At 39.1% G+C, this 26,789-nt stretch overlaps 1 protein-coding gene across 3 annotated transcripts in view; it reads left to right on the top strand.

Annotated features, from left to right (window-relative positions):
• Positions 1-26,789, top strand: part of LOC138765048 (metabotropic glutamate receptor 4-like) — a 972,526-nt gene that overhangs the window by 87,780 nt on the left and 857,957 nt on the right. For 2 of the 3 annotated variants that reach the window (XM_069941699.1, XM_069941700.1), the window contains exon 2: positions 18,010-18,997. In XM_069941699.1, coding sequence (XP_069797800.1) covers positions 18,476-18,997 — 522 coding nt within the window. In that variant the 5' untranslated portion in view covers positions 18,010-18,475. Of the gene's footprint in view, positions 1-4,326; positions 4,436-18,009; positions 18,998-26,789 lie in introns of those variants that run through there. The other variant, XM_069941701.1, reaches the window with a different exon arrangement.

Below are 26,789 nucleotides of genomic sequence, written 5' to 3'. Positions count from 1 at the left end.
TTATTTCATGCTAATCTATTTTTAGTGTTATCAGTTATATGACTGTGAAACGTATCCCAGACCAACAAACTCCACTCCTTGCACATACCACCTGTCCACAGGTTCCTCACATCAATTATCCATAGTTTTATACCACTTTCATCCATCGATCCATACTTTTTAAAAAATATGTACGAAAATAGCTGGTGGGAATTTTATTTTGTTTAATTTTGTGCGTGAAGATGACTATGGGTTTTAACTTCATACTGTGACAGATTGCATTCTGTTTGTATATAGATATGATTTCGGGAGATAAATTGGCCAGTTTTTTTTAGTGTAGGTCACATACAAACACTTTAAAACTGATCTCATTTAAAATACTGGAGCTCTGTTCAAGCCAGACAGGGTGGCTCCTGGGGGCTTTGCAAAAACTTTGGAGAGTGCCCAAGAGACTTCACTAATGGATTGTTGTTTATAAAAAGGCAACAGATGAAATAACTCATCGGAACCGCAGGCTGTCTGGAGTGCAGCTTGCTGTTCTGAGAGGGTTCAGTAGTTTTGCATGCAGAGAGTGAAAAACACAGGGTTTTCTCTGAGAGAGAGAGAGAGAGAATTCAGTTCTGCAGTGCTACAGCTGGGACTGGAACAGGACAAGCTGGCAAGCTTATGGAAAATCCCCATTTGGAAGACTGGTTGTGTGTTATTATTTCAGCCTGGTCAAAGCCCTTGGGGTTCATGCAAGAGGAGAGGATTGGCTGCCTAATGTTTCACTTGAAATAAGAGTGGTGACCTGAAAGAAAGAGGTTATCATCTGGAAAACCCTGATGGGGCAAGTTTCTTCAGCAAGACACTGATGTGGCTGATTAAAAGGGATCAGTTTGTGTCCAGGAACAATAAATCTCTCTCTGAAAACCAACAAGAACCTTCCTGAGCTATAACCATTTACCTTTCAAGCACCAAAGCCTGGTGAAATGCATAAATGTTAAATTCTGTCTCCAGTATAAGAATTGCCTGCAACTGGTGAACTTAGAGGAGTGAGAAGTGAGATTGGACTCTGAATCAAAGAACTTTTCTGAACTTGCAATTATATACACGTGCGCTTAGAATTAGAAAGGAGTTAAGTTAGGTTAGTTAAGTTAATAGTGATAAGTTAAAGTGTGATTCTGTTTTCATGTTTAAAGATAATTAAAAGCAACTTCTGTTAAAGTAACCATTTGTCTTGGTGAATATCCATTGCTGCTGGGTTTTGGGGTCCTCTGGGCTCATAACAGTGCCATTGGCCATGCACGATAACACCACCATACACCTAGTTTCTTTATGATCTGTACCTCTTTCTGCTCATGATTGTTTGGTAGTTCCTGAGCATTTTTTTTGTATTTGTTGTTGTTATTTACCTAGACCAGCAGCAATAGAAATTCACCATGACAATGGTATCTTCAAATCAATACTTTTTATTTGTAACTATTAATAATATAACATTTCTTACTTAACTCTAAACTTGATCCCACTATGTACATATGTGCGTGTATGTTTGTGTGTGGCAGATCCCTCAAACCATTAGAGTTTGGGCATAATTCTGAAGAGATGATTCAAATTTAAAGTTCACTCTTAGAAAGCTTTTGTGTTCAAACTCAGAGTCTTTAAACTGTTCAAAAGTAATTATGTAGTTGAGACACCAAAATATCAGACTTCTCAAAACTTCTGAATTCTTGTAGAGTTGCTTTCAGAGAAATACTGATTTTTTTCCACAATTCCCCTCTCTTGCATTGAGGTTACGGTACTTGTAATTCCCACATTGATTTCACAAACCCAAGAAAGGGTTCTGTGAAATAACCATTAAAAATATTTATGATCCACATGCAAGAATGATCTTGCTTTCCTTCAGTCAAAAATTTAAAATGGCACTGTTTTTTTCTCTTGCCAAAGGGAAGCAGCAAAATAGCCATCCGTAGCCACTCCAATGCTGTGTCCCTCCTTTAACAAGGAGAACACTACAACTGACCTTCTCATAGAATGTTACTGCATTTCTGACTTCAGATTAATCTGGTTCATTATTAAAGATTCTTTTTTGAAGTACCATAATCACATGATATGTCATCACTACTGGTTCTGTTTGAAGTTTTATTTCTTCGGAAACATGAGTCAACAAGCAAATGATCTCCAACTTGTCTACACAGGTCATGAAGGAAATGGCTGTTTGAGCAAACATTCATTTTCTTCAGTATTTCTTTGGAACAATCATATGTCTTTTATGGCTGTTTACAGCTTTCAACTGAACAATGATACAAGCTTGTTTATAGCTGGACATAGGAGACTCAGCATCTCTCAAAATGGTGCTCTCTGTGTGAAAGTGTCTTGCTGTGTGTTTCCCTGTTTCCAACCCACAAAGTAACTCTCTAAAATATAATATAACATAAAGATTAATACACAGATCATTTTATAACAGTTGTATTACCAGATTTTTCCTGTTCATGAAACAGTTGCACCAGCCTACTGTAGCTTTAGAATCTCTACTGTTTTCTGGGTTTGACCTTGCCCACTTCAGTGCATATGCTCTGTTATTTGTTGTGAATACAGTATGTAGCAATCCTGCCTCTGTTCGAGTATATGATTTTCCATCTCTGGCCAATGAATGATTCCTCTTCTCATCGAATATTGTTTCTTTGGCATTTTTCTTAAAACATCTTCATTTTTTCTTCACTCTCTTACCCTCTTCTCAGTTATGTCAAATGTCTTCACGGCAGTAGAATTGGTCGATTCCTTGGCCACTTCAATGACTTTGAACTTAAAACTTGCTTCATACTTTCTTTGTTTAGCTGGTGGCTCTATGATAACAATTTAATTAAAAAAATTTGGACTGAACACTGAATCACTTTGTGACAGTGCTTCACCCACCTACCAGCCACACTCACCAACTCAGTCAACACACCCATATGGTACCGGTATTTAAACAAATTGATCTTGGATAAACTAATACCATGACAGGCAATAGTCTTCAAATGGTATTTACCGTTGCCTCATACTGATAATTCTGGTAATACATTCAAAGTATTTAATTCATTGTAATAACATCACCGTATTGGTCATTTGGTGCTCACTGACTTAAGCTTCACCATAGTAGTTTGGAGGCCATCTTAGACCACCAATATGAGCTAAACTGAAATTGGGGACTCATTGCCTCATCCACCAAAATATACATTATATCATGTACTCAAACAGTAGTACAAGCCATCTTCTCCCTGTGTGCATATTCCTTCATGATATCTATTGTGGTAGCGTGCCACAAGGGATAGCCACACAATATTTCACAAATAGACTTCCATCGGATGCCTCTTAATTTAGAACTGGCAGTTATGTGTGAAAAGTTAAACAAAGGCTAACACTTCTGTGCAATCTAGTAAAATGGCCTCCAAATTTGAAGAGACTTAATCATTTTGTACAACTTGATCTCAATATTTTATTGGCGACTCTATAGAGCTGCAGAAAATAAGCATCTTAAAATCCGATACTACGGTTATTTTGTTCTCTACCTATTTAACTGCTCATAGAGAAACACAAAAATTGTAGATGGTAAATTTTGAGGAAACAATGAGCTGCCGGAGGTAATCAGCCATGAAGCACTAAGGGGTAGAATGGCTCAGTCAACATTTTGACCCTTTATTGAAACTAAAATAGGAAGAGGGGATATCAAGGGGAAAGCAGATGGAGAGGGTCTAAGAGATGATAGGGCATTGGACAGAAGATGAGAGAGTTGGAGAGATGGGTAAAAAGACTGGTGGGGTTGGAGATTAGAGGAAAAAGTAAGAATGGGAGTAGGTAAATAAGAGATAGGAACCAAAGAACCAGGCAGTGGTGAGGGTTACCAAAAAATTGGAAAAATATATGACACTGAGTTTAAGGTTGTCCAGGAGGAATATTATGTGGCTTTCCTCAAGTTTATGTTTTAGGTCACACTGGAAATGGTTGATTCCAAGGGCAGGCATGCCTGTGGAGGAATGATGAAGAAAATTAAAGTGATTAGCCATAGTATGTCAAAGCCAAGATCTCCAGACAGAAATCATTGTTTAATTTTAACTTCCCATACTTTCAGGAGTTTCCAGGAGTTAGAGAACCTATTGACTATATCAGTGGCCTAAAATTGCCCTTAATCTTGAGTGATCCATCTTCATGGATTAACAAAAGAATAAATGATGTGAATATAATTTATTGCTGGCACTTCTCTCTGTTAAAACGACTAATGCTCAATCCACAATTAACTTCTTAGGAAATTCTGCATCTCACAGAATGGCAGGTTTATGGAATGGATTCCAACATTTATCTACTTAATTCCTGTTTCAGAAAAGAAAATAAGTTACATGAACATTTGATGAAGAATACAAATGAAGACCACATGTACAGAAGAACATAATCAAATACTGTGTGGATTCTACTAACTGGAATTGGCCATAAAAAAAATGTAGGAAAGAAATTATCTGGTTAAAATTAATAATATTAATTGAAAATGTGTAAATTTCAGGATCAATTACTTAACTTTTGCATGAGGCCAAGAATAATCCAAAAATATATTGTCCAGGAGATAGTCTGAGTTAAGGCTGAGAAACTGGATAAGGAAAAAATAACTTGTGCTATTTTCTATAGATATGAGTCGTGTATAACATTGTTCTGTGGATTGTAATGATTATAATATTTTGAGGAATTTGTAAGGTTTAGAATAGGTTTCATACATACACACATTTTAAAACAGATCTTATTTGAAAGACTGAAGAAATATTGATCTCTGGAGAATGTTATGCACCTTTCGTAAGTAGGTGTTAATCGAACTGGCATTATAAAATGAATGACCATTGTTTGGAACTGGAGCCAGGATAGTTATAAATGCAAAGTACTCACAGAAAGGTCACTCCTGGGTTTTGTTTATACTTAAGATAACTTGAGCAAAAGAAAGAACTCCTGTTGTTTGCTGGAGAAGGTGGGGGTTTTGCAAGTCACATGGTTTTCACTGGAGTTCTCAGTTGGAGAGAGAGAGCTAGAGGACACAAGCTCTCTCAGTCAGTGTGTGTGTGGGACACTGAACAGTGCAATCCAGGAAGAACTGATGAAATGTTCCAAAGCAGTGGATGGCTGGAAGTGCTCTCTGACTGATGTTTCTCTTGGAAGAGGTTACCATCTGGAAAACCCTGATGGGGCATGTTTCATCAGCAAGACATTGAGGTGACTAATGGTGGTACCTCAGTTGTGGAAATCCTGGAACAACAAATCTCTCTCTGCAAACCCTACAAGAACCTTCCCGAGTGGTAAAGCACCAAAGCTTAGTGAACTTTATACATGTTAAATTCTGTGCACAGTATAAAAATTACCTGCATCCAAAGAACTTGGAAGAAGGAGAAGTGAGATTGAACTGTGAACCAAGGAACCTTTCTTGAATTTACACACACATTGCAAACACATGCGCTTAGAATAAGAAGTGGGCTAATTTGGGTTAGTATAGAGTATAGTTAAGTATAGAGTTAAATTAAAGTTTGATTCTATTTTCATGTTTAAAGTTGATTAAAAATTACTTTTGTTTTAAAGACCACTCGTCTTGGTGAATGTCTATTGCTGCTGGGATTTGGGGTCCTTTGGGCTCGTAACAGGATGTTTTGAAATGTTTGTTTCCATTTCACCCATGGAGTAATTGGTCCAGGCTCTTCAAAATTCACTGTAGAGCAGCTGTCAGTTTACCGCTAAGTTTTGCACTTATGAGGGCGACACCAATATACTCTTGAGTGGCCGACAGAAGTCAGGTTAAACTGTCAAGACCCATAACTTCACTCAAAGTAACAAAATAGCACAGAAAGCAGAAGGAGTAAAACACAAAAGTCTGCAGACACTCTCTTTTCTCTTTGGCTTGGCTTCGCGGACGAAGATTTATGGAGGGGTAATGTCCACGTCAGCTGCAGGCTCGTTTGTGGCTGACAAGTCCGATGCGGGACAGGCAGACACGGTTGCAGCGGTTGCAAGAGAGCCGTTGTCATACCCACACTCCTGTTCGGCTCCGAATCATGGGTCCTCTACCGGCATCACCTACGGCAGACACTGTGGTTGAAGTAAAAACACAAAGCTTTGTGTTTTTACATACAAAGGGGAAAACTCATTGTGGTTTACAGGGCTCCTCCTGGGACATTGGTTTTATTTTCACTACATTTCCACATTGATTTACAACTGTTGCCTATTGATGATGAACAACAGTCATGAAGATTTCATTATTCATACACCAGCCATGGCCTTTGGCCCCTGATGACCATTGTGGCAATACAGGAACTAATTGTTCATTCCATTAGTATGGGAGGCATCCATCCCCTTATGTAGCAGAATGTTTCTGCCTCAATTTCCCACTATTTCTATCCTCTCCATTTGTTCCCCTCCTTTTTTAAATTTTCCCTGTTTCTCCCCATTTTTATTCATCTCCATGGTAGTAGCACCTTGGCACATACCCCCGTAGGCAGCTGCTGTCTGAACACAAAAGCCAGCTAATGGTTTCCAATGGGAAAAAGCCTCAACGGCACATTTTAAAGCCAGAATGTCTCAATAGACAATTTATTTTGTGTAAACAATCTGGAATTAAGGCAAAATGCAGCACCCATTTAGTGAACCATTAATGGTTAAAATTATATTTTTTGGATAACTAGCATTGAAAAATTACTGCATGATTGAGATCAAATTCCCTTACAATTTCTATGAAAATGACAAATCAATAGAGTGTTAGTACAGTGACAATAGTCCATTTAATAATTATTTGAGTTCATTGTCCATATGCAGTTAATGAGCAGCAATATTTATCTTAATTTATGATGGTTTGAACCCATTGTCATAATATTTGAGAATCTAGCTAGATTCCGAGAGTTCTGAATTGCTTCATTCGACATCCCCAATGCATTATAACTAGCGTCTTGATGCAACAACTGATAAAACTCATAGGCTGAGATAGTTTGGAGTGGAAGGCACACAAAAGCATCAGCAAAGGTGTGAAAAATCTATGACTTTGATTAAAATGTACTCAGCATTTGGTAGAAGACTACTTTTTTGTAGATTAGTATAAACTGATAACGTGCAAAGTGGCCTTGAATTTAATGATTCCCCCGTTGAAAAATGGCCTTATTTGTAATTCTACTTGACCCTAAGTGGTTTCAAACTTTGCACAATATAGTAATAGTCTCATTAACTGCTGAACTCTCCTGTAGTTTTTCTGTTAATCTGCCAATACATAAAATATTCTGCCAAGCAAAGGGTGACATCAGCTGTTTTTCACATTTTTTAATGAATGGCCTGATTACACATACTGAAGCTTCAATCTTACAGCTTGAGCTCTGCTTAAATGATGCAAATGCAAATTTAGAAAAAGAGTACCCTGAATGATTGTGAGAAAATCCCTTATTTTTTAAACATAGAACTTCATTACATATGTGTACAAATGCTGCTCGTCATGCACAGTGAACTCAGATGTTTGCTTTTCCAAGGCAATGGGAGTTATAGATGGAGTAAATGTCCCGCATCGGACTTGTCAGTCACCAACGAGCCTGCGGCAGACGTGAACATACCCCTCCATAAATCTTCGTCTGCGAAGCCAAGCCAAAGAAAGAAAGAAAGAAAATGGAGAGGAGGACCATGTTCACACCTCTTTGCTGTATTGGAGAAAGTCGTTCCAATTGGATGCAGTGAATCACTTTTAATGTTGCACCTGCAGAAGATATTAAGACATACTGGTGACTTGTCAAATTCCCTCAGGCTTCTAAAGCAAGAAAAGTGTTAGAGCACTTTGTTGCTCATTGCATCAATATGGGTGGAAAAGGACAAGTCACTAGACATGTTTAACCCCAGGAATTTAAATCTGTCTACTTCCTCCAAATCATTACCATGGATGTGAACCCTCTTCTAGAAGTTTTTCACTGATTGTCCTGGCTCAAAGCCATAAGTCTCCCCAGTACTTTGTCCAAGGCTTATTTTTGCCTGCCGCAAGGCAGATAGATCCACCTACTGCAATTGCCTAAATGCCTCCTGAAGTCAGACTTGGAGTCAGTCAAAGAGTTTCATCATTGTTGGAGTTTCTGCCTATTATGGTAGCTATGTTTCGACAAACATTCATGGGTGTATAGAGAATATAGTAGAGGATTGAGTTTGCAGCCTCCTGGTCCCCTGGTATTAAGCATGAGTGTAGAGGAGGTGCTGTCACTAATTTCTACTGATAGTGGCCTGTGGGATAGAAAGAGATGGATTTAATTGCAGAGAGCGGTGCTGAGGCCAAGGTCACTTAGCTTGGAGATTATTTGTTTGGAGCTGTAATGTTGAAAGCAGAGCTGTAGTCAATAAATAGTAGTCTGACGTAAATGCCCTTGTTGTCCGGGTGTTCAAGGGCAGTTGATTTTTGTTCACTGGTGAGAAATTATTTTCGAATTTGAGAAGCTTTTATTTGTAGAATGTCTAATTTATGCATTTAGGATTGAATTCTGTGCATCCTATAAACTGGGCTCACTTATAACTGCTGATAAGATCGTGGACCCACTTTTCCCAGCCTTGGTCAGACTCACTTTCAATGTTCGATTCACTCTCTCAACTCTGCCTAAACTCTGAGATTGTAGGGAATGTGAAACTTCTGCTTGACCCCTCACAACATGCAAACCCTCTTCATCTCCTTTCCAGTAAACTGTGACCCTTGATGTGAATCAAGATTGGCCAGTATTGCCTCCCCAGCCAGCATCTGGGTTACAGTTTTGACAGATCAGTCCTGAGAGGGGAATGCTTCTACCAAACTGGTGCAGTGATCAATGGTCACCAGAGAGTACCATTAAGTTGGGGTAATAGCCCTGTCTTTCCACAATTGTTGCACTTGAACTCTTCCCCTAGGTTTATAATCCTGGGCCACATGCCCCCTTCTGCAATTGAAACATTCCACATCACCTTGTCTGCCCTGCCTTACACCCACCACTGTGGCTGCTCAATCTCCTGTTTTTTTCCCTCTCTCCTTTTGCCCCCATTGCCCAGCTAAGAATTTGGTTAAAGGTGCAGCCAACAGGTAACCCCATTTTTTTTTAATTTCTGGGTCTGATGTGGACCCATACTGTCTTTCAGAAGTTGTAAGAAGACATCATCATCCTGTTCAGGTCTTGTAGGTGACTTTGTTGCTGGTCTGCCTGATATTTTCACTCCACATCATCCTTAAATTTCTCCTTCAGCTCTTTCTTGATTAAAGTTATCTTGATTTAGTGGGTCTGTCTTCTACCGATTGCATCCTTCACTGCCTCAGTAAAGTCACCCAGTTTTTCCTCTGGGGATTTGTTTCTCTCATTAAGCCAATTTTTAAAATTTTTTTGATGTGGCCAGGCAATGCAGATCAGACCTGTCTGGGTATTTTAGCCTTTAAAAAGATGTGTAAATCATTATGAATCAAATGATGAACCTACCTTAATCCTTCAACCTTTTTCCAAAAAAATCTAAGATCATCATCAAGCTTGATCACAGGTAATTCATTTTGAAACATCTGTTTCTCTGGTGCTGTTAAAGGTTCTTACACACTGGAATCTGTGGTGTTGTTCCCATCGGTCTTCCAGATGACCCAGAGGATTGCTAATTCTGAGGCGCCTACTGCTATCCTGTTATAGGATGGGGGTGGTACATCTTTCTTGCATTGCACGTTCATTAGCTGCATCAGCCAAATAATTCCAATTAACATTATGTAGTGTGCTTGGGCTTGCACTACCGACCATCCTCCCTGTAGCCGGTGTTGGGGGTGGGGTTATTCCAAACTTCTTTGATGGTCGCTACTCTGTGGTGATTGTGCTACAACGCTGTTATGACTACAGCAGCCTTTTCATTATTTACTCTTCTCTCGTCCCTTCCACCAAGCCATTTCCTCAGGGATTGTTCCATCTGGATTATCACTGTTCATTGCCACTTTTTTGCATCAATTTATGGTTAAGGTGCACTACCATCTGTCAAAGGGATCATTCTAATTCCCACATTGCTTCGCTGGCTTCCTTGTTCCTGTCACAGCAATAACTTACCGTGTCTGCAATTCCGGCTCCCCGACCCTATGTTTCAAAATAAAGTTGGCTAGTTAATGGATTTCCCAAAGCAATCACAATCCGTAATCACCATCTGCCAGTTACCCAGATACCTCAATCCCTGTTTTCCAATACCAAACTAATCATATTCCAAGATCTCTTTTTACCACACCTTGCAGTCACAGTCGACTATGTGGTTATCACCTAACCTAACAGGGTGGTATTTCAAGAACACTCACCAACCAGAACCCTCATAGACAGTTGCAACCAGTAGGGTATCCTGCTGACTCCACCATTTGTAGGAGCAAAGACAAATCCCGTGCGGAGTTGGTGTTAAAAAAAAAATGGTTGATTGATTAAAACTGATGTGGGCCAGTCAAAGCTGATCTACTGAGCAGGTTTAGAACTGTCAATGGATATGATTACAGAAAGTTTATTAACTTGGGCAGCACGGTTAACATAGTGGTTAGTGCAACACCTTTACAGCGCCAGTTATCGGGATTTAGGTTTGAATCCTACTCTGTCTGTAAGGAGTTTGTACATTCTCTCTGTGTCTGCATGGGTTTTCCCTGGGGGCTCCGGTTTCCTCGCACTGTTAAATGTACCGGTTGTAGGTTAATTGGGTGTAAATTGGATGGCAAGTACTTGTGGGCCGAAATGGCCTGTTACCATGCTGTATGTCTAAATTTAAACTTAGTTTCACTGTTTTGATTACAGAATGTGAATTACAAATATCTAGTTACTGGTAAGATAAAGGTTGATCACAGAATAGGATGCTTAATTATCCCTAAGATTAATTTAGTTAATAATATGTCTAAGTTTCTGTTACAACAATGACTTTCTTAATAAAAATCCTATTACAGCAACAGTTGAATGCTGGTGTTCCTAAAATTTGGGTGTCATTCTGCTGTTTTCCATAGCTCTACTCTTGGACCAGTCTTTTGTTCCCTGTTACCACATTCGCCCACATTTTTGCTTGTTAAATCCCTCATTATTCTTTCTCCTACAACATTTTGGGCAGTGAAACAGACAAATGATTTTTGTCATTCTGATCAACCTACCAGGCATGGAGAAGTAATGCATAATTTTGGCTCTATTAAGAGAATGTCATCCAGGCACAGTAAAAGTGTTTATTCAAAGACAGTCAGTATTGCTCTCTCAATACTACCCTAGTGCAATTCTGATCTCTGATCCATTTCTCTGCAGCAACTCTATCACACTGCAAAGTAGCTGACCTGGACACTCTCGATAGAGCCTACTGTAGAAGGTTGACATGATGGCTGGTAGCCTTGCCAGCTTCGGCCAATTTCTACATCCAAGGGACATGCAGGGAGTTTAATTAACCACATTAAGTTTATGGTTTGTAGTTAAATGGCAAAAATGAATCAAGGAAGAGAGAATTTAAGTTGTAGGGTGAGAAAGAAATAACATGAGGGGAAAGAGACTGATGGATCTGCTCTCCTGAATGCTGGCATTGATCCTTGCAGGCTTAATGGTCTCCTTCTATGTCATCATTAGTAAGTGTGAAAAAAAAATGTATTTTTTAATCAATGATATTCTATTATCTCCTAAATAAATCTACTTTCCTTTCCATCAAGCATTTTGATTTTACTTTGGAATGAAGAAAATATAATTTTTTCTGAAGATCTCCAAATACTTATTATAATTTGGTATGGATCCAATGCCCAGAATTTGGGAACTAATCAAAAATGAATTTAGCTGTATATCTAAACAAAAGCCTTATGATTAACAACATTTTGTGTGATGTAGCAAACATAGATGTTAAAAACAAAGCATATTTTTGTTCATGTTTATGAAATCCAAACCTCGGTGGCCTTAATATTAGACATGACAATCTGTGAAAAGAAATGGCCAGGGAATATGAAATTCAATAAGTGGTATTATAACACAATAAAAGCGATATCTTTGAAATGACTGGATATAAGAATGGTTAAGGCAATTACTTCACATTCCACAGTGTAGCCTATAATGGGGGCATTAACACACTAAAAGCAAAAATGCCCAGAAATTCAGTCATACATTTCCCAAAAGTGAAGTATAATTGTGCCTATTCACATCACTTGGGAAATTGATCAGATAAATGACAGGACAAAGGGGAAAATAGTAACAGCAGCTGAATAGTCCAATGGTCTTGGACCTTGAGCGTCAAGTCAAATCAAGTTTATTGTCCTCTGATTGCAGAAGTACAACGTGACAAAACAGCATTCTCTGTTTTTTGGTGCAAAGCGCACATTCCGACAAAGTGTACATATGTAGGACAAGTATTCATATGTACAATTAAATACATCTTGTTTTGTAACTCTGAGAGTCTGAAATGATTAGCATAAGCAGTTCCTTTGGTCATTGATCATTCTCACTGCCTGTGGGAAGAAGCTATTTCTTAGCCTATCCTGATGAGAGCAGCGGAAAGATGTGTGCAGGTTGGAAGGGGTCCTTGACAATTTTGTGAGCTCTCTTCATACAACAATTCCATTTGATGGAGGTAGAGAGACTCCAGTGATCCTCTCTGCCACTCTTGTGGGCCTGTGGATTGACCTCTGATCCATTTCTCTGCAGCAACTCTATCACACTGCGAAATAGCTGCCCTGGATGCTCTCGATAGAGCTACTGTAGAAGGTTGACATGATGGCTGGTAGCCTTGCCTGCTTCAGCCTATTCAGGAAGTACAGTCACTGTTGTGTCTTCATGACAAGTGAAGAGATGTGTTGATCGCTGAGTTCTGCGGTGCAAGCCTGAGAGTGATCTAGTCATCAGTGCACTGCAGAACCACCAGGTAGCCTCACTGTTGAGGCCCGCCCCCTCATTTCCTTGACTGTAGGCTTTGGGTAAAATAAGAGTGAGATGAATTTGATACTTCTGCCCTTATTACACATCCCCGCACCCCAGGCATAAAAATGACAGTGACGCGCTGGTCCTCACTTCGACCCCATTAGCCTCCATATCCAGCACATTTCCGCCAACATCAGAATGATTCCATTAACAACCACGTCTTCTTCTCTCCACCACATCCTGCTTTTCTCAGATATGTCTCTATGAGGCTCCCTCGTTCGGTCTTCCCTTTCTGCCCACTTAGGTAATTCCCACAGTAATCGTGCAAAGCTGGTCCTTCATTTCTATCCAGGGGCACAAACAGACCTTCTAGGTGAGGCAGAGACTTACACACGCATCACCCAACCTAATCTATTGTGCTTGGTGTGGCTGTCTCGACCTTAGTGAAATTAAACACAGGTTGGGTGACTGCTTTGCTGAACACCGATGCTCTATTTGTGGTTCTAAGCTTCAACTTCCTATTGGCATCTATTTCAGTTCCTTCAAACATTCCTTTCATATGTTGTCAGGATTTGGCCTGACTTAAACTTGAGGAACAATAATATTCTTTATGGATAGCTTTAAACGTAATTGCATAAACATGGATTTTTCCAATTTTAGGTTATCCTCACCCCCCCCCCCCACCCCCCCCTCCGCCATCAGGTTTCCTTGCTTCCATCTCTTCCTTACCTATTCATGTCCTAATTTTTCCCTCTCTCCCTATCTCTTTCTCCCTCTCTCCCCCTATCTCTACCTAACTCCCCCTCCTTGGTTTCTCCCTGTACCTATCTCTCCACCTCCTCTCCTATATATCCTATCCCTTCTCCCAGGTTTTTGGTCCCTTCATGTACAATATGTAGTTTCATTTTTTATCTTGTTCATGATGAAAGATCCTGACCGAAATGTTGACTAATGATCTCTATCCATGCTGAATTCTTCCAGCAATTCTTGATTTCCAACCGCACAGAACTGACAGGCAGACCAGCTAGTCCAATCCCACATGGGACATGACTTGAAAATGTAATCATGTGAATAGACTTTAGAAGGGACGAAAGCTAGCCTGTGTTATGTGTTCTCTTTCAAGATTATCAGTTACCATAAGATGATAACCAGTTTTAGATAATTTGATAACACTGAAATCACTGAACAATTTGTTCTTATCACACCCTATGGTTAATGATAGCAAAGGAATTAATCAATCTACAGTTTTGAAAAAGCACAAGTAATAGACAACATTAATCTTGGCTGGAAATTTTCACTCCATGCAATTTTCTTTCCATTGACTTTAATGATGTTGCACCGAGGTGACTCTTCATTGTTGAACTCTCAAGCAATAGTATCATTCTCTTTTAAAGCAATGAGTGAGCACTGTGTAATAACAATTTTAATTAATATTCTGTGGCGGCTCACCACGAGGCAGGCGAACCGGCCCCACTTGTAAGCCACGCGGCGGGGCACCCGGCCAAAATGGTACCATCGGGGGTTTCCCTTCCTTCCAGAACGGGGCTCAGAAACCCGCGCTGGGGGACCACATGACGCCCGGGTGACGTCAGCGCCCTCCAGTGCGGTTCTCAGCCAGGTCCGGGCTGGGAGTATAAGTGCAGCCCAGCAGCCTGCAATAAACTAGTCTGCTCACTGAGCTCAACCCGTCTGGTTGTGTGTGTTATTGCAGGAGCAATGTAGCTGCCGCTACAATTCCATGTTTGAACCACCCTCCCACAATTTACATGCAACTTTCAATTAAGTCTGTTATTGTGTGCTGATGGTTAGACACAACTACTTCCTGTTCTCTAGATCATAAACAGAATAACCTCAAAGTGTTCCATTAGTTTTATTTTAACCTTTTAGTTCCAGTGAGCAAAGCTGCAAATTCTCCCAAAAGGCAGGAAAATCACCCACTCAACTTTTCAGTGTTTTCATATTCTTCTTAACGAGTTGCTTGAGACTGAAGGCCGAATTTCATTTTATGTTCTACTTTGTGGAAATACTCATCGGTATATCAGTTTCCATGTTAAGCTCAGTAATGTATGCGGTAAAGATTAGATTGGCTGCAACATAAATACTTGACCAGCATTATTCATTACATCTTTGCAATTGTTTAAATTCCAATTGATATTTCCATCATTCTGACAAAGATCCTCTATTCCACTTTCATGTCAATCCTCATCAATCACTTTTGGAAAATGAATTTATATTGTATTCATATATCTCAGTTGTGTAACCCCTACAATATTTCTTCCAACAATTCCATTAGCTTGATCAAACACTACTTAATATTTTTGAATAATCATGCTTACTGATCTTGATTGTGGTAAATTGTCCCAATTTAATTTTATCTTTTAACCTACAATTATTCATACACCACACTTACAAGTGAGGCAATTGGTCTGGAAGGATCATTTTGGTCTTCCTTTATAATTTCTGGATGTAATATTCACAGAGAGTGGCATTTTGCCACATGACCTGTGATTACTAATTCATCGATTTTCAAGGGATAGGAGCTAATGTGATATGTGTCTGCAAACTGTTTGTTCATTCCGCTAATGGAAACGAAGGAGTTCACAAAAAGTCTTTAAAATCCAACCTTGCATCTGATATTCTGAAGAAATTCACATTTTCTTCCTTTCAAAATTTGGATGTGATTTTACATTTCTGCAGAATATTAAACTAAAGATCAAGACCCTTGAATTAATCAACAGGTCCTAGTGATTTGATTTTCTTTTTTTTCTGTTGTATTTATTTGGTTCGATTATGCAGAATAAAACATTTAATGAATTGGTGTATTACCTGAAGCTTTAAATCCTCATCTTAATCTCTAGTTATATTTTCCAATTTAACAGATAGATAACAATATTAGCCCTCTGTATGTTATTTAAAATTGAGGTCTGCACAAAAAATGTCACCAAAATCTGAAGAAATGAAAATTGGTAACGGAAAATGAGAGAGATGTTCTGCAGTTTTCCCTCCATAGATGCTATTTGACCCACTGAGCATCCTGTCTCATTGTTCATAATTTCATTTCCAGACTGATCCATGCATCAGTTAATTCTTAGATTTATCACTTGGACTCTAGCCATTTTTAAGCTTTCATAATATATATTCTGGACTGGGTCCACGGGTAATCTAAAGTATGAACACCACTATGAACCAGCTGCTGGTTGGGTGTAAAACCAGTCCTGGAAAATGGGGACAGAGTATATGCGTGTATCAGTAGTCCCTGAAAACTGGGACACAGACTCCAAAGGCGTTAAGGAGTTTAAATGCAAACTATGGGAGTTACTGGAAATCTGAAATAAAGACAGAAAATGTTGGAAATATTCAGCTGGTCAGGTCCAATATAGCCTGATCTGCTGGTACTCCAAAAAAATTAAATAGTCTGAGCTTTCCTTAAAATTTGATTATGATGAAAATTGAGTTAAACCAATTCATTCAGTTTAATTACAACTTGTTATATTGATTGCAAGGTTTGCTGTATTGTGATTATGCGACTTTGTCACAAATTATCTTCATTGATACACAATAAATTCAGATACTCTTGACCATCACATACAGACGACTTCCCCACCACCCACCCCCTACCCCCAACCTCAGGTTACAGAAAATCTTCCTAAAGGAAATCACAAATCATGTTGTGGAGATTTCCGATATGGAATAAAAGTCAACATTGTACAATTTATTCGACAAATAAATATTCACATAACACTTAAGGAACCACAAAAATCACACTCTTCATCTTGTGGGGAGCCAAAGTAATCTCTTGGCATTTACTCCACTTCCACAAATTCACCATACTTTAGACCCCATTACTCCCTCTCCCTGAACTCTTTCTGTAGCAATACTTGTCTCAAAGTATTGAGAGACTAATTTTTTTTTTAAATGACAAAATTCGTTGTTTTCCTTGGCAAATTGACAACATATCTTGTTTTATTTTACATCCAGCCTCCAATTTTTAAGGTTGGCCTCAGTTTTCAAATAATGACAGGGGTAACTTTGTCATCGTCAATAAAATGTCTTAATATGACAGAAAACATACCATAGGAATGCATCTCTACTGATAACATGGGATCTGATAGAAAATCATGATACAAATGGTTGTCTCGAGATGCAATTTTCTGTAACACCGGGATACTGAAATTGCAGTTTCATTGCAAATTTGTGAGCCTCATTAAATCTGTTTCAGGTATTTTCATGTGTAATTATTCCAATGCTGAAGGTGTATGATAATATTAATTGTGAAAAACAATTTCACAGTTCAAAAGATATGATTTAAAAAGTATAGGTTAATCGTTCAGTGGTTAAAAGAATGGAATTGATTATTGCTGGTTTTAAGAAGGAGAAGCAAATTGTTGAATATGTTGTTTCTGTGCTAAATATAAAAAAATAATTTCAGATGTGAATTTAATGAGTATCATAAACATGGAAAATGTGATAATCACTTCAATTACATGCAGTTGCTCTTAATTCCTCCTCTTAAATTCTTCCTTACTTTAGAATAGATCTCAGCATAAATTGCAATTCAAGAATAAGCAATTCCTGGAATGTGGGGATTTGAAACATTTGACGGCCCTTAGACCACACTTCTTGAAGTTTAGAAGAATAGGGGTGGGGGGGAACCTCAGAGAAATATTTTGAATGTTGAAAGTCCAGGACAGAGTAGATGTGGCAAAGTTATTTTCCATAGTAGGGGAGTCTAGGACAAGAGGGGACAACTTCAGGATGAAAGGCACTCTTTTTAAACAAAGATCCAGAAGAACTTCTTTAGCCTGCAAATGGTAAACCTCTGGAATTTGCTATCACAGGTGGGTGTGGAGGTTAGGACACTGGGGCATTTAAGGCAGAGAATGATAGGTATCTGAATAGTTAGGATATCACAGGTCATGGGGAGTACGGTGAGTGGGAGAGTGGATCAGTTCGTGATGGAATGGCCAAACTGACTCAATGGGTCAAATGGCCTATTTCTGCTCCTGTATCTTGTGGTCTTGTATGAATGCTTTTTTATATTATTCAGTATAGTTCTTTAATGTAATTGAATATAAAAGTAATAACAGAGAAGACCTTTTCCATGCAAACTTTCAATTTCATATTATCATGGAAAAGAGCATTGGCGTGGTTGAACTGTTTTGTTTCCTAAAATATTTTACTCTTATTTCTCTCTCTTTCTCAGGAATTCCATGCATCTTGTTAAACCTTTGAACCTGATAACTGATGACAGCACGTCCTATTTCTGGCCCTTTTGGATAGATTTCAGTGGGATCGAAAGGGCTAACCAGCTTTGTTCAGGAAGCGTACAACTAGATCTTATATCTCAGGAGAATTTCTACCAACAGATGCAAAACAGAAATACAACAAGGAACTAGGAGAGCTACAATAAACAGTACACTTGGCAAGTGGAAATTTAAAATAAAACTACAAACCTCAGCAATGCTTTCTAAAATATGCAGCGAAAAATAACTGAACGTGTTTCAACTCCACACATGTGTTTTGATAAGCTTGATGTGCAAACTCTACATTTCGTTTGGTGCTTCCAAAGCATATTCCAGATGATTGCATAGACACCAAACTACGCAGCAGCTAAAATACAATATTTTTTTTCCTGGTAGTATTATGTCAGAAACAATTATTCCATAACAATGGCATGTAAAAGAGATCTCTATTTTTGGACTGAACGTTTATCCATGCTTTTTTTTCTGTTTAGTTTTCAATGGATTGGTCTAGTAATTGGAAAACCTAAAGCATCATCACGTCCCCATGTGAATTCCATTAGAATTGATGGGGACATAGCTCTGGGGGGACTCTTCCCTGTGCATTCACGGGGAGGATCTGGTACTAACTGTGGAGAGCTGAAGAAAGAGAAAGGAATACACAGATTAGAAGCAATGTTGTTTGCCTTAGACAGGATCAACAATGATCAAGAACTTCTTCCTAATATTACACTGGGTGCTCGAATCCTCGACACTTGTTCCAGGGACACCCACGCCTTGGAGCAGTCATTGACATTTGTGCAAGCTTTGATTGAAAAAGACAGCACTGACGTGAAGTGCATGAGTGGAGGACCACCAATTATTACCAAACCAGAACGAGTTGTGGGAGTTATAGGTGCTTCAGCAAGTTCTGTATCTATAATGGTGGCCAACATTTTGCGTCTTTTTAAGGTAAGCTTTTCTTATTGAAGTAAGTACATTTATTTTCACTGAGATGTTGCTGTTTCAGCCAAATAAGGGATCTACTGGATTTTTGTAGTAAATAATTCTTCACTTTTAAATTGCTCAATTTTTGTATAAAAAGATTCTGTAGACTGCAATTATGATTTGCCTGCATCAATGCTACATTATCGTGATTTAATGTGAGAAATTTCCAAAAATATGCACACTTAAAATAACTAACTTCTATTAGCTTTGAACTACAGTAATTCAAAATTTGATTAAATCTTTTATAAACTGAGCAGTGGAACTAAAGAGACAAGCTATTGCCAGACTTTGCCCTTTTCAATTAATTAACTGGGAACTCGAGAGAACAAGTTGTGATAAATTTATGCAATCAAAGGATATAGAAGGATGACTTCTCTGATCATTACTGTACTTGACCTTTAAGTTGTAATAAACTTCTGAGCGAGTATTAATATCATCAACAAAATTGCCACCAATTATTAATCACTAAATCAAGCATATTGATTCAAATAATAATCTGAATTGCAATGAACAAGATGTTTTCTACAAATTAGGAAGATTGTAATTTGAACCTTGTCAAATGTATGCTGGAGAATTCATATGAAGTTATCAAAATTGTCGTTAACTAACTTTGGCAGACTATTGAGCAGTTATTGATTGACCTCCGTATTCCCATGCCTTCTCACTGTTTTAGTAACCTCTCATGAAGAGGCTATTGCTTCACACATTGAAATATATTTTGTGTCCTATGTTGTATTGTAAGTGGAAGAATTGTATTCCTAAATTCAAAGGTATGCAAAATTATGAGGGGTAAAGTTCGAGGAAATGCAAGCAGGCTTTTTCCACTGGGCTTAGGGTGAGACAAAAATGGGAGTACATCATTTAATAGTGAAAATGGAAATGTTTAAAGGGAGCATAATGCAAAGAGTGATGAGTCAGTGAAAGGAGCTGCCAGCTGAAATGGTGAATGCAGGCTCCATTTTGCCATTTAAGAAAAAAAATTGGATAGGTAAGTGGATGGGAGTCTTATAGAGGGCTATAGTCTGGGTGCAGATCATTGGGACCTGGCAGAATAATACTTAGCACAGACTAGATAGGCCGAAGGGCTATTTTTCTGTGCTCTGGTGTTCAATGGTTCAAAACATTGAACAGTGGGATTGTCATATACAATATATCGCAGAAAACATTACTTTGCAACTGCCTGGTGTGATAGTACAGATCTATCACCAGTGTACATAGTGTATATAGTTACTGTATCTAGACTGTGCTTACAGCGATTGGCTGAGAGCTAAGCCACGCCTATTGTCTGGGCCTTAAAAGGTTGTGTCCCTAGCCAGGTCGGATCATTCCGGACTGGTCGACCACCTGTGAAGAGCTCCTGTCTTTTGCTAATAAAAGCCTTGGTTTGGATCAACAAGTCTTTGATTCTTTCGACGAGCTCTACACTTGGCTAATTTTTTTTCACGTAGTTTTAATTTAGAAATAAAGCATGGTGAGAGGTCCTGGTAGCCCATAAAACCATGCTGCTCAAATACACGCATATAACCAATGAACCTTCTGTGTCTTTGGAATGTGGGAGAGTGTACAGACAGCGCTGGATTGAAACCCAGCTTGATGGCGCTGGAAAAGCATTGGGCTCATCGCTACACTACCTGTGCTGCCATTAATGTTATCTTGGAAGTGATAGCACTGGTAAAAAGTGGCTGCATTTCAGTGTCAAGATAGATAAGTTTCAGTGTCTTTCAGTGTAGAGCAGTTTGGATGCATGCAGGTGAAAAAATTAGTATGTCAAACTGTATAAGCATTGAATTACATAAAAGAAAGAAAACTTAATCTCTCAATGATAGAGAAAATTTAGTTAATCATCCTAGACTTTTGTCAGAAGAAAGAATATGGCATATGTCACCTAATGCAGGATTAAATACCATCAGATGTGGCAGCAGATGTGATACAAGGGATCATGTAGAAAATGTTTGAAGATATGGTTGCTTTTTCACATCACTTCTAAGGTTGCGAGCGCTCTTTTAAGTTTAATTTCATGATACAGCATGGTAACAGGCCTTTCTGGCACACTAACCCGCACCACCCAATTATACCCATGTGACCAATTAACCTACTAACCACGTCTCTCTTTGGAACATGGGAGGAAACCAGAACATCCAGAGGAAATCCACACCGGTCACAGGGAGAACATACAGTGCCAGCTTTGAACCAAGGTCGCTGCTGCTGCAATCTTTGGCTTGGCTTCGCGGACGAAGATTTATGGAGGGGTAAATGTCCACGTCAGCTGCAGGCTCGTTTGTGGCTGACAAGTCCGATGCGGGACAGGCAGACACGGTTGCAGCGGTTGCAAGGAAAATTGGTGGGTTGGGGTTGGGTGTTGGGTTTTTCCTCCTTTGTCTTTTGACAGTGAGGTGGGCTCTGCGGTCTTCTTCAAAGGAGGTTGCTGCCCGCCAAACTGTGAGGCGCCAAGATGTACGGTTTGAGGTGATATCAGCCCACTGGCGGTGGTCAATGTGGCAGGGACCAAGAGATTTCTTTAGGCAGTCCTTGTACCTCTTCTTTGGTGCACCTCTGTCACAGTGGCCAGTGGAGAGCTCGCCATATAACATTGCACTAACATTGCACTAACCTCTGTGTAAACGGTGCTACAATTTGCTTTTAGTGGGAAAAAGGAATATATTTTCACCCTTTGCTCTTACATGTGGCTCATGCTAATCTTAAGGATGCGAATACACCGATAGAATAATAAAACTTGGTGAATGCCAGCAGTTGTCTCTGTGCAGGCTCGATGTCATGGTGGGGGGGGAGAATTCACTGGCTACGCCTCCCTGAAATGAGTCATTGTGCCCCCTAGCCCATGTGTAGCACTAGCATCTTTAGATGGTTGTGGACCGCACGGGGTGACGCCTTCGGTGGGGGGGGGGGGGGTCACTAAGATGAATAACGTGGCTTTGCCTCCACGTGCTTTTAACACCTGCATTTGTCTGAAACGCCGGAGGGAGGGGGAGGGGAAGCGTGATGGCGTGGCAGACAGAGGAGATCCATGGCACGTGTGGCACCCACACCCTATCTCTGCTGAATGAGTCCTTGAATGGCCGTTTGTGTTCTCCTTCCCCTCCCGTCCACCCCTAATCCCTTCTAATGCTGATTCTGCCTCTGTGCCAAACTCGTGTGTCGTTTGGATTGTCTCCTTCGGGATAAATCTTTAGAGCAAACTACACCTTAACATTGCATGACAATGACATACTATTTCATGATGAGGCAAACATAATTTTTTAAATTCAAAATATGTATGTACCTTGTTTCCTTAATCCCTTTTATTCTGAAGGCAACATTTCACCAAAGGGAAATAGAAAAGTAAGGGGTTATGTCTAGCATGTGTCGCAGCATTGTTTCTGACTAATTAGGCTAAATACCAGGCTAGTAGACCTTCAGCAAATGCATCAGATACCCATTAGACTCCGTAATGGTAAAGCCATTCAATGTCAAGGGTATTTGGGCTGCTTCTTCATTGTTGCTTGGCACCTTTGTGGAGACCTTTGCAACTAATCATCTCAGAGCAGAATATTGTCTAAATAATGTGGTGTGGACCTGTTCATCCCTTGAGTAGTTAATTTTGTACAACCATCAGCAAACATTTCCAGTATTACATTTCGATTGAAGGATGGTCATTAATAAAGCTAAAGGTGGCTGAGATTGGGAAGCTGCCCTGATTAATGATTTCCGAGGTCTGGGATGATGGACCTCCAACAACTGTTAAGGTGGTCCTGATGTTGCTTGAAAAGAAACACTAATATGGCTGCAAAAACAAATTTTATTTTCTTTGCAAAGTATGAGAACTCCGTTCCAGCAAGAAGCACTGCCACGAGCAGCTAGTCTCACCCCAAGAGTGTCTGCTTTATGGCATACAAGTTACATATTTATACAGTCAGAACTTCCAGTTTTCTAGAACATTTGAACAGGCTTCTCCATATAAGTACATATTTTTTAGTTAATCAAGGTTGTGTCGTTTACCAGTCTTTTACTGCTTAGCCAAATAAATTTAAATTTTATTTTAATACTATAAATTTAAATTTAGACATCCAGCATGGAAATGAGCCCTTTTGGCCCATGAGCCCGTGTCACCCAATTACTCCCAATTGACCTACAACCCCCCAATATGTTTCAAATGGTGGGAGAAAACTGGAGCCCCCAGAGGAAACCCACACAGACCCGGTGAGAACATACAAACTCCTTACAGACCGTGGAGGATTCAAAACCTGGTCCTGATCGCTGGTGCTGTAACAGCATTGAGCTAACTGCTGTGCTAACCCTGCTGCCTTATCAGCCCTAACTGCCTTGTATTGAAAACAAAAGAATGAAATGCAGTTAATTTCTTTCAATCCTAATCAACATTTTAAAACTTGCATTATCACAATCACAGCCATCTTTCTTTCACTTTGACCAACTTTACTGATGGCAGTCCATCAAATGCTGCCTTCGCAAAAATACCTTGTGTAGTAGAAGTGTATTTAACTCGTAGAATCTAAACACTTTTTGTGTGGTCCAAGAATTTACAGGGAGTTTCGAGTTACTTAGTGGAATTAGGAAACATTGCAAGGCTATGTGTATCAGCTAATGAAGAACCCAATCAATTGATTCATCAAAATACTGTAAGATGCCAAAACTTTTGTTTATTTTTCAATACTTTTATTAATATTGAAATTTCACATCCAAAAATACAGAATACATATGGATATATGTTAAAATTCAAAAGGATACATTACACTTAAATCCTATCACTTCATCCAAAGTACTTCACATTATAATCAATAATTGATATATTATTTTATTATTTTTTTAAAAAAAGGAAAATCTAAACCCTTTACCAAGAAAGAAGCTGTTTGGCCAAAATAAAAAGACAGAATTCTTAGGAGTGATAAATTACCTTATTCATCAACATTTCTACCTTCATAACAAATCAAAATTATAAAAGTAATTCAAAAAGGGTCCACGCAGTGTTTGAAAATTTCAATTCAAATCAGCAATTGAGCATTTAATCTCCTCTAAGTTTAAACATAACATGATGTCACATCGCCATTGAGATTGATTAGGTGGGGTCAAAACTGATTTTGTCCATTTAGACATCGGACAGATTTAGACATAAGGCATGGTAACAGCCTTTTTTCAGCCCATGAGGCCCAATTACAGCCAATTGACCTACAACACGAGTATGTTTTTGAAGGATGGGAGGAAGCTGAAGCACCTGGAGAAACCCACACGGGCATGGGGAGAACTTTCAGACAGCGCAGGATTCAAGCCCCAGTCGCTGGCACTGCAACAGCGTTACGCTAATTTCTATGATAGCCATGCTAAAATTTGGATTTACAATAGTTTAGAGATTGAGAGAGCTGAAGGATTATAATAGTATGCAGTTCTGAAAGTGGATCAAGTAATTAATGGGGGTGCAAAACATCACAACAGGATCATTAAGCATTGAACTTGATTTTAAATCACATTAATCACAGAAATACTCAGGGTTAAAGTTCATGGAAAGCAAAGAATATTTAGGATGAAAGAGCAATGAAAATATAAAATGCACAATGGATGATAAAATGTTATTGCAATGTGCACAATGGTTTGGAAACAAATTCAGACGAATAAGGTTGCATTTTCTCACTTGACATGATTTAGATTCCATCTAGAAATGTATTTTAAGAGGGCATTTTGCCCTTGATCTACTTTTGACTGTTGTTAAATCAAAATTATTTCATCAATTTTGCAACAGCTTTTGGATTCACCTAATTAATTTTGACTACTGTATTATATTCCAGCTGTGCTAATAAACAAGGTTATCACAAAAATCATATTCATGAAATTTACTGCTATTTAAATGAATTAAAACCTATGACCTGGTTTAGTTACATAAATAAAATGATCAATCATTGGTGTCTTTCAATATCAATAATAAAAATAAACTTCAGAAAATTGGCACATAATCTTTAGATAATAATCATATATATTTTCACTGACTCCTGAGATGGAGACAGAGAGATCCAGAAAAAGGAGAGTGTGATCAGAGATGGACCAGGTGAGTTTGAGGTCAGGGTGGAAATTGGCCACGAAATTGACAAGCTCATTGCGGGTACATGAGGCCACCCCGATGTAATTGCTGATGTACCAGAGGAAGAGTTGTGGGGGGGGTCTTGCTCCACAAAACTCACAGGCAGGCAGGCAGGCGTAGCTGGGACCCATGGCTACTCCTTTAATTTGGAGGTAGTGGGATGAGTTGAAGAAAAAAAAATAAGGGTGAGGGCAAGTTCTGCCAGGTGGAGAAGGGTGGTGGTGGAAGGTGACTGCTCAGGTCTGAGGTCCAGGAAAGAGCGAAGTGGGACGAGGGAAAATATTAGTTTAGTACATTCTAGAAGGGCCTGTTTTCTGTGTTGTAGTGTTCTGTGTAATGTTCCCTTGCAACCGTCCCTGCCTGTCCCGCATCGGACTTGTCAGTCACCAATGAGCCTGCAGCAGACGTGGACGTACCCCTCCGTAAATCTTCGTCTGCAAAGCCAAGCCAAAGAAATGTTCTACGGAGATACTAATTTTGTGAAGGCATGTTATGTGCGAAGCAAAGGAAGATTTAAAAAAAAAGCCAAGATGAAAATGCACCATTGTTGTTGGCTCCCTTCAGTATTTCTGGTTTAAAACAGATTTTCTGGATGAAGGCCCAGCCTCATTGAGCACTGGAGGCCACACTGTAAAATGCCCTACACAATAGGCTGGCCTTTTGCAGAGAAAGAGAATCTGTCATTGATGTGAATTTGTGTAATTGTGGCCTTTTGATGTCACCATTTCAAATGAATACAGAGCAGAGGGCACTTCATAACTCAAAGTACCTTGACATGAATCCGCCTTGAAGGTTCTCATAACTGTGCATGGAATTCATAATCAACTTTGAACTGCCTTAATCGTCGATAGTGACATAATATACAATAGATGTTTGAGATCATGAATAGCATTTTCCTGATGTTCTGTTCTTCATTCTTGTGTTACGGAGGATTAGGCCATCCCCAAGCCCCCATTGGTTTTAAAGGATTTTTCCAAAATATTCCAGGAATGACTCCTGCATTAGACATTGTGCCCATTAGTGGGTGGAGAATAACTAGCAAATATGAAATAGGAATTAATTGTTGACAATAGATATTGAAAAGTAGAATGATCAAGAATTTAGTATAAAATAAAACCTGCTGGAAGAACTCGGCAGATCAAACAGATTCCGCAGTTTAAAATCAAATTGTCAATGTTTTGGGTCGAAACCCTTCACCAAGACAGCCCAAAACATCAAACTGTGGCTGCTCGACCCACTGAGCTCTTCCGGCAATTTATGTATTGATCTGGATTTCAGCACATGTAGTCTCTGGTGTGTCTCAACAATTTAGTTTAGTTCATTGTCACATGTAACAAGATACAGCCTTACAAGTATCACAAAACAGTCACCAATTTTTGGTACAATTTTGGATTTTAAAAATTCGTAGAAAACAAAGTAACAAGATTAATCATGCCAATAGTTAAACTGTTTTTCAGCATTTTAACACAAAAGATAAATCAGATTCATTCATGGCAGTTTTCTGCCTTTCTGAAAACCACCTAGACGGATGCAGCAGGCTATCAAGAAGGCAAATGGACTGTTGGTCTTCATTGCTAGAAGGTTTGAATTTAGAAGCAGGGACCTTGTGTTGCAACTGTTCAGTGTACTGGTAAGGCTGCATCTGGAGTATTGAATGCAGTTCTGGTCTCC

The sequence above is a fragment of the Narcine bancroftii genome, chromosome 5, assembly GCF_036971445.1.
Source record: "Narcine bancroftii isolate sNarBan1 chromosome 5, sNarBan1.hap1, whole genome shotgun sequence".
NCBI classification, from domain to species: Eukaryota; Metazoa; Chordata; class Chondrichthyes; order Torpediniformes; family Narcinidae; genus Narcine; species Narcine bancroftii.
Note: the sequence above shows the minus strand (reverse complement) of the source record. Positions and strands in the feature narration are given on the sequence as shown.